At 33.9% G+C, this 9,197-nt stretch overlaps 1 protein-coding gene across 1 annotated transcript; it reads left to right on the top strand.

Moving 5' to 3' along the window:
* Nucleotides 1–350: 350 nt before the first annotated feature.
* Nucleotides 351–8,999, top strand: LOC104507509 (chromodomain-helicase-DNA-binding protein 1-like; the record flags this gene model as incomplete). The annotated part of the gene is made up of 10 exons (XM_010148824.1): nt 351–489; nt 1,214–1,364; nt 2,369–2,491; nt 2,860–2,991; nt 3,420–3,674; nt 4,102–4,242; nt 5,382–5,560; nt 7,473–7,569; nt 7,777–7,834; nt 8,789–8,999. Coding segments are annotated over 10 exons (1,486 nt in total), but the record flags the coding sequence as incomplete, so codon positions are not given.
* Between the last annotated feature and the right edge of the window lie 198 nt (nt 9,000–9,197).

Raw genomic sequence — 9,197 nt, 5'->3', positions numbered from 1 at the left:
AGTTGTCATCGACGCACTCCAGGAAATATTAACATGCTTGGTGATTTAGAGAAAAGGATTATCAGAAGAAGACTTTTTGGGTTTGTTTTTTTCCCCCCTTTCCTTGAGTCAGTTGTCACAGTCGAATGCAGCATGTTTTTGTTTTACTGTGTATTTTGAAATTAATCTGCTGCTATTATCTGGAAGACCCTGAGATTCTGCAGTTTAATAAAAGTGTTTGGTTAAGAAAAAGTAATTTGCTATTATTGAATGTCTGCTGCCATAGCATCAAACTTTCTTTTTTCTTTATGTTTGTATGTAAGATACACATAAAGGCTAAATATTTTAATAATTTGGTCCTTTATTTTAAGGAGGTAGACTTGGGAAAGTTAAAGGCCCAACATTCCGAATTTCAGGAGTGCAAGTGAATGCAAAGCTAGTCATCTCTCATGAAGAAGAGTTGGCACCATTGCACAAATCCATTCCTTCAGATCCAGAAGAAAGGAAAAGGTATTTGGTTTTGGGGTTTTTTTTCCTAAAGAAAGCCATAATGTATAAAGTTATTCAAGGCTTTTATGCATATATTTAAGAAATCCAGACTCTAAGCATGCTGTGACACCAGTGTCGCTCCATTCCCTCTAAGAACTGGCAGCAGCAATCTGCTCCACATCCTTTCTTTATTCTATCTTCCCTCTCCTTAGAAGCCAGTATTTGCTTTGGCTTCTTAAATGTATTCATTGGGGAGTGGGTTCAGTTACTCTTAATTATTCCAGACTAGAAATTAGCCTTATCGAGGAGCTGCTTTGTGTCACCTCTGCCTGAGAGAAAGCAATATTTGTCAAAGTGGAGCAGATGGTAATTGTTGGTAGTTGTAGCACTCTGAACTTTTTAGCTTTCTACTTTGTGTATCATAGTCCCTAGACTATCTGCTTATTCAGTTAACAGTTACGCTTGAGTTATGTTTTAAGCTTATCTTCATGGTTAGCCAGTTCTAACTCAATCCATGGCCACAGATAAATGTCTGTTGTTTTTTATATCTTAATCTTGATCTGCTTTAAAACATGTTTTGGTACTGTTTTCAAGAAATATTTTATAGAAAGTGTAAGAAAACCTAATAGATTTCTGGATTACTTACCTAAATATACCAAGATCTTAGTGATGGGTGGCATGTTCCCCTCTTCCTTGCTAAATTTGGTAAAATTGCTTATTTATGTTTCTAATTTATTTCTACTAGATATGTCATCCCATGCCACACCAAGGCAGCTCATTTTGATATAGATTGGGGTAAGGAAGATGATTCCAATCTGTTAATAGGTATCTATGAATATGGCTATGGCAGCTGGGAAATGATAAAAATGGATCCTGATCTAAGTTTGACACAGAAGGTATGTCATCTACAAAATTTCATCAAGGACTTTTTTTGTTTAGGTAATAATGCTAATAATAACAGTTACTAAAAGAACTTATTTTATGATAACTGAAGTTGCACATAAGTTATAGGTCAGTTGTACTATTTTGTATCCTTCTGGTAAATTATTAGATTTCAAGATTTTGTGTATTCAGTTGAAGTATACCTTCTTAGGGTCTGTTATGTTTCTGTATTTCTATGTATTTGGATCTCTGTCACTTGAATTCTTCCTCTTCCATCTTTTGCTTCTCTATTTTTGTTAATTTTATTCTTGATCTTATGGAGGGAACATTGTTTGCAGGTTTTGGTTTGGTTTTCCTATCCCTGGTTTCTTTGCTTGAAACTGTCTTTCATTTGCAACATGAAAATAGCTATACTCATCAGATTAGAAGTAGTGCAGTGGCTGCTTAGAAGTATTGAGAAACATTTAGGGAAAGGCTGGAGTGAAGCAAACTCAATGACATTTCCTACAACCTGTAGCTTTGGTATGTGAGGAGCCAGGGTTGTATACAACACTGTTTAATGATATCCTGCCCCTGCCTTCCATTAGTTTGCTTGTTTTATGAAACCACTCATTTATATTTTTGTCTTCTGAAATATTCTGTGGTAATGAGTTAATGCATTTAGAAGCACAAGGCAGAACTAGGAGATCTGTGGATAACACTAGTACAGGAGCTCTGAATTTTTTTAGATAAACTATGAGAGTGGAAACAGAAATGAGGCTAGTTTCTTGAGTTTACTGTAAACTTTGTGAGACCATTTCCAAGGCTACGTTATTTATGTGTTTGGGGAAGAATAAAACGGTTAAGAAATTCTCCATTCCTTGAGGCATACTGGCATATTGGTCAGGTATAGCTGGAGTGGATTAGTTTTTTTACCTTTTTTTTTAACTCAGCTTTTTCTGTTCCCAGTGCTCCAGACAAGCAGCTTCCTAATTTTATAATATGTACTTATAGTTGATACTACCATTGCTCTCCTCAGATTTTACCTGATGATCCAGATAAGAAGCCCCAGGCCAAGCAGTTACAGACCCGTGCAGATTACCTCATTAAATTACTGAATAAAGACCTTGCAAGAAAAGAAGTGCAAAGATTTACTGGTGCAGTAAGTAAAGCTTGATATTCAGTAGCAAGATAGCATAATATGCTTATGGGCACGTCAGCAGATACTTGTTTATTCTTAGTTCCACTCTTCTTTGCTTTGTGTAATTTTTCGCTGTATTGCTAATCATATTATATGAGACTAACTCAAGGAATGAATTGTGAGTTTAATGTTGCTTTATTATCTCTTATTTGTATATATTCTCTGTTGTTGCATTAGGCTCGCTTTCCAGTCCTGAGAAAAGTGGTGGTCATTAGTGGCAATAAATAAATTGAATGCTTTCTTTAACATAAAAACCCAAATCTTTTTCTGCAACAGTGGTGGAAAGACACTTGTCAGTTTGCATAATAGAGGTACTAATTTGCATTCAGGGCAATTCAAAGAGGAGGAAAACAAGAACTAAGAAGAATAGAACAACAAAGGCTGAAAAAATTAAAGAAATAAAAAGTGACTCCTCATCACCACCCTCAGAAAAATCTGATGAAGATTATGAGGATAATGAGGTAAACATCATTCATATTGTAAAGATAGCTATTCAGTTGTTTCTATTAGTAACACTTTCTATTTGATCTTCTGTTTGACTTAATAAAATTAAAGCACTTGAATGGCATCCTCCTTCTGTGGCAGTCAATATTGCATCAATATAATCACATGGAAGATTATATATTTTAATTTAATAAGCTTGTAGCTCAGACTTTATGATTAGTTTTCCAAATTATAATATCATAAAACAATGTCACCAAATTACAAGTGATATTGTGCAATTTCATTGTTCTTTAAAGACTTGAGCATTGTATCTGCTAGAAATGCAATTTTAATGTAACATGACAGATAAAAATGTACAGACAAAAAGTACATTTAATCTGATGGTTACAAAACTTGTATAGTTAGGAACTCAATTTGATGTGACATATATGTTTGTGTATTGCAGGACAAGATTGTTTCAGTGAAATATCCACATAAAAAAATAAAAGCAGAAGAAGAAAATGAAAAGCCTGAGCCAGATATTGGTATAAAGAAGGAAGCTGAAGACAAAAGAGAGACAAAAGAAAAAGAAAATAAGAGGGATTTGAAAAAGGAGAAAAAAGAAAAAGACAATAAGAAAGAATTAAAAAATATTAAAGAAAAGAGAGACAACAAAGTAAAAGAATCCACACAGAAAGAAAAAGAAATAAAGGAAGAAAAGGTAACTAGGTTTATTTTTCTTATGTAGCACTAGAAAAGGCCACCAGGTTTTTGTGAATGATTTTGAGTTGAAAAGGTATTTTGGATCATTTACTTCACAGTTGTCATTTCATTGAAATCTTCTGCATCTTTTGAAGTTTTATTTTTACCACTTGTAACTACAAGGACATGCAAATGAAATGGGATATTACCTCTTTAAAGATGCATAGCTTAGTGGGACTGAGAATGCAAGTGATGCAAGCAAGACACTTGTCCATTCTCCTTCATCCCTTGGAGAGAGAAAGTAAAAGGTACTGTCATTGAATGTCAGATTTTATTTTCCCATTATTATTGAACATAATGCAGTAATTACTTTGCCTAATTACAGTATAATTCCAGCCCAAAAATGAGATTTCCTTATCAGTTACATTTTCATATTTTGTTCTTAGGTAAATGAAATCAAATCTGAAAATAAAGAAAAAAATAAAAAAGTTTCATTATTGGATATTCCAGTTCATATTACTGCAACTAGTGAACCAGTTCCTATATCTGAAGAATCTGAAGAACTGGATCAGAAGACATTCAGTGTGGTAAGTCCCTTGTTGATAACTTAGTGTTTACACTTGATATTCTAAATGAACACAATTTCTGATGTTCTTGATTCTGCTATTAGGCATTATAATACAGATATCTATTGCCAGTAAAATCTTAGATCAGTGAAGGGTTATCAACACAGGTGCCCACCAAAGCTGCTCTATCACTCCCCTCCTCAGCTGTACAGGGGAGAGAAAATATAACAAAAGGCTTGTGGGTTGAGATAAGGACAGGGAGAGATCAATCAGCAGTTACCGTTACAAGCAAACCAGACTTGACTTGGGGAAAATTAATTTAAATTATTGCCAATGAAAGCACAAGTAGGAGAGAACTAAAACCAAATCTTAAAAACACCTTCCCTCCACCCCTCCCTTCTTAATGGGCTCAACTTCACTCCCGCTTTTTCCTGCCTCCTCCTCCAGAGTGGCACAGGGGTCAGGGAAGGGGGGGTTGTAGTCAGTTCATCAAACATTTCTGCTGCTCCTTCTTCCTTAGGGGAAGGACTCCTCACACTCTTCCCCTGCTCCAGCGTGGCATCCCTCTCATGGGAGACAGTCCTCCACGATTTTCTCCAATGTGAGTCCTTCCCATGGGCTGCAGTTCTTCATTAACTGCTCCAGCATTTCCACAGGATGCAGTCCTTCAGGAACAGACAGTGTGGGTCATCTGTGAGGTCACAAGTCCTGCCAGCAAACCTGCTGCATTGCAGGTTTCCCACAAGGTCACAGCCTCATTTGGACACATCCACCTATTCCAGTGTGGATTCCTCCACAGGCTGAAGGAGCATGTCTGCTCACATTAGTGTGAAAATTCACGAATGCACATATGAAATATATGTCTGTATTTTCATCACTGTTACTAATTTAGACACACCTAAACTAGCTTTATCCTAGATAGCTCTGCTTCTGTCAGTATCTGCATAGAACTCAGGCTTAAAAACTGCTCAGAGAAGGAATGCTGATCCTCATTTGAATGCCAAGTTTAATTGTTGCAGAAAGTATCTACTTAAAATATTTTAAACATTCTCATACTTCATCTTGACACTGAGTTTGTATAGCTCTTGAGGTCCTAAAAAGTAAAATAAGTCTTGTCCTATATACTTGTGCTGAAAGTATTCCTTTTTTACATTTTATAGTGCAAAGAAAGAATGAGGCCTGTCAAAGCAGCATTGAAACAACTGGATAGACCAGAGAAAGGCCTTTCTGAAAGGGAGCAGCTGGAGCATACTAGACAGTGCTTAATCAAAATTGGGGACCACATTACTGAATGTCTAAAGGAGTACAAAAAACCTGAGCAAATTAAACAGTGGAGAAAGTAAGTTATTCTGCATGATTTTTCTTGAAAATCCATAATAACTTCTGTTAAGCCAAAAAGTTTTAAATTATTTTTCTTGTTTCTTATTCTCCTTTTCTTGTATTTTTCTGCTGTATTAAATAAGGACTTATAAAAAGTTGATTATAAATGGCTCTACCTTTTAATGTATTAACTTTTTCATACTTGGATAGCAATGCATTTTGTCCAGTAGGTGGTGTCATCTCACTTCTTAAAACCAAAAGCAATCAGAAAATAACTCTATTTAGAGTATATTTAATGTTTAGTGGAAAAGAGTTCTTATCATTAAATAATCTGGCTTTTTCAACTTTGAAGTTTGGGTTGTTTGGTTGGTTTTTTTTTTTTTTTAATTCATGCTAAAAAATAGGCCATTATAAATTTGTGTGTTGAAGTTTGAATGATTTTAAGTTGCAGAAACCTTTATTCTTCTTAAAAATAAACTCTAAAATGAAATCAGTTATTACCCATGACTTTATAAAAACATTTATCATAACATATTCAGAGATGCATTTCAAAATAAAGGATGTTTCAAGTGTTCTTATGCATTTGTGAGGTGCTAACTTTGGAAAAAAAATATGAAAAATGTTGATTTATAAACTTATATTTTGTTGTTAAGTTCTTAATACAATTTGAGTTAGTTTTATTATAACGTGCACTTTAATCCTTTATGGCTGCAAATCTATCCTGCTCTTCCATATACGGCACTCAGTCAAGTGTTTAATTTCCTTGCAGACTGTTATTAACAGAATATTTCTGCTGTTTGTACTTGTTTTACTTCAAAATATTAGGGTGAACTGAAATACAAAAACAATATCCATGTCTTAAAGACACCTCGGTAAACATTATATTTCTTTAAGTGGAAATTCATAGTAGAGCTACTATAATATTAATTCATAATAATGCTACAGTACCATATATAGATTATTAAAATATGTATTTCATCTGTCTTTAATAAGACATAGAATTTAGTAAAGGTATTCATCCTGTATTTCTTATACAGATGTCATTGGGCACACCATTAGCTGGTTGTATCTACTCTTGCAAACCTCTAGGACAAAACTATAATGTTTAAATTATCACAGTGAAAGAGCAAATAGATGCTTCTTGAGACTACACGCTTGAGATGTTTCTGAACTAAACACTAATTAGAACAGTAGTATTCTGTAGTCTTTTAAGCACTCCACCTGTAAACTTTGCTTAAAGAATTCTAGACTTTAGATCTGGTGTCTGCGATCATAGAAGCAAACGTGGTCTTTAGGGTTTAGGCTTCTAGACACTAAAAGAGTTGATTTGTTTTTCTTTCTTCTTTCCTAGTATAGATTAGGATCAGAATTTTTTCCATGCTACTTCCATTCTTTTTGAGATTTATCATTTGGTTTCAAAAGTTTTGACTAGGCTTTGGAATTCTGTGGAAAAATCTTGTCCCCGATATCTGTAGGAAATGAGGCATGTAGGTCAAATTTCTATAGAAAAGAGATTTGAGGTTTGGAAGAACATTTACTGAGTAGTAAATACTCAAGTTTTCTGACATATTTCAAACAATCTTTCAGAAGATTTGCACAACAAATGGAAAACTACATTTTTATGTATTTGCACAAATCATTCTGTTTACAGAATTGCCATTAATACTACTTTTCATGCACTTTCCATTCTGCAGTCGTGATAATTATTACAAAATGGCAATTTATTAAAGGAATTAATTTCTCAAATGTTTGAAAAAAGCTAAGTAATGTTTGCTGTGCAGCTAGGTAATGTTCTGTGTAACAGACTTTACAATTATTTCAGTTTACTGAAGTACTGTTGAAATCATTTCATTTAAGTCTATATTCTGTTGTATGATACAATAAAAAAATTATATATAGAAGAATTATAACCTCTCTTTTTTTCCCCTCAGAAACTTGTGGATTTTTGTCTCTAAGTTTACAGAATTTGATGCCAGAAAGCTGCACAAGCTGTATAAACATGCAATCAAAAAACGCCAAGAATCTCAAGTAATACTTTCCAACTCTCTAAATATAAAAATATATATTCTAAGTTTTGTAACTGTTTTATTAAGTATCAATTTAGTATACTCAATACATTTGAAGTGTATTTTACTGTTCATAGTAAACTAGTCTGTTTTCTTAGGATATTTTCTGAAGAATTCAGATGCAACTTTGGGATTTATCAATGACAATTCTTGTACTTGTCTCTTTTAGCAACACGTTGACCATAATATTAGCAGCAGTGTGAATACACATGTAATTAGAAATCCAGGTAAGAAATCTTGAGCATATTATTGTGCTGGATATCTTTAATGACAGTATGTAAAATGAAATAAGCTTAAAACTGTCTCTTAGAACTCCCATACTACTGGATACCTTAGAGATAGGATGACTTAGTGTAACTTCACTAGTTTGCTGATGAAATTCAACTGAGCATGGACTGAACATGGTACTTACTGATTTTAGTTGCAAGTTATTTGGCCATTCTTTTAAAGTAAATAAATAAATTTTTAAAAAAAGCCAAATGCCAAATACTTTTTTGTATTCAATTTTTAGGAGGGAGAGAGGCTGACTCAGCACTTGTATACTTCTTGAAGTCTCTGTACCTGTTTGTGGCAGTTGTAATTTCACCAAATCACAAGAAAGATATTCCCTGAACTCATGGTTAGCAGTTATATGGGATGTCTTTTATTGTTGACAATACTGTTTTTCTGTGCTCCCACACTTGCCTTCTTGTAATACTTGTTATGTAAAACCTTGAGTATGATATAATGGGTTTAAAATTAGTATAATGTTTTTTAGGAATGCCACTAAAAATCTTTCATTAACAGTGTACCTCTAAATCTGATGTTCATGCTAGGGCTCTCCTTAGAGAGGAATTTCCTACCATTCCGTTTAAAATTGCTCTACTAAAGGCACCTGGTCTCTACTAACTGCTCATTTGGACCACACTGATTCTCTCCATTCAGTTTGTAAGGTGGAAAATTTTAGTTTCTCAGCTCTACATATCTACATTTCTAGCTTGCTTGCCTTCTGTTTACTTCTGAGGTTTCTCTCAGTTCACTCACATTAGTGCATTTGTCTTTCAATTATTTAGATCTTGTTTCTGTGAAATTATAATGCCACTTTCACATTGCTTTAAATCTCAAAGGTACAAGTGCTGTTTGAATCGGTGAAGAAAAAAAATGTATAGTGTATGAGACTTAACTTTTGCTTTATTAAACAGATGTTGAAAGACTGAAAGAGAATACAAACCATGATGATAGTAGCAGGGACAGTTATTCTTCTGATAGACATTTGTCACAATACCATGATCATCGTAAGGACAGGCATCAGGGAGATGCTTATAAGAAAAGTGACTCTAGGAAAAGGTCCTATTCAGCCTTCAGCAATGGAAATGACCACAGAGACTGGGATCACTATAAACAAGACAGCAGGTAAATTGCTTCAGCAATTGTAAAATCTATTAAGAATTCCCTTCCTGGTTTTACAGTATGCTTGTAATAACCACTAAAGTATCTTTTCTGAGTAATGCAGAATTGCAAAGAAATTTCTCTAATGCAGTTCTAATGCAGAATTGACATAATTGTAGTTCTTACTATTGTGTTCAATAATACTATAATAATAATAATATA

The sequence above is a fragment of the Eurypyga helias genome, unplaced genomic scaffold (assembly GCF_000690775.1).
Source record: "Eurypyga helias isolate BGI_N326 unplaced genomic scaffold, ASM69077v1 scaffold20080, whole genome shotgun sequence".
Lineage (NCBI taxonomy): Eukaryota > Metazoa > Chordata > Aves > Eurypygiformes > Eurypygidae > Eurypyga > Eurypyga helias.
The sequence above is the reverse complement of the archived record's forward strand: the minus strand, read 5'-3'. Positions and strand labels throughout refer to the sequence as shown.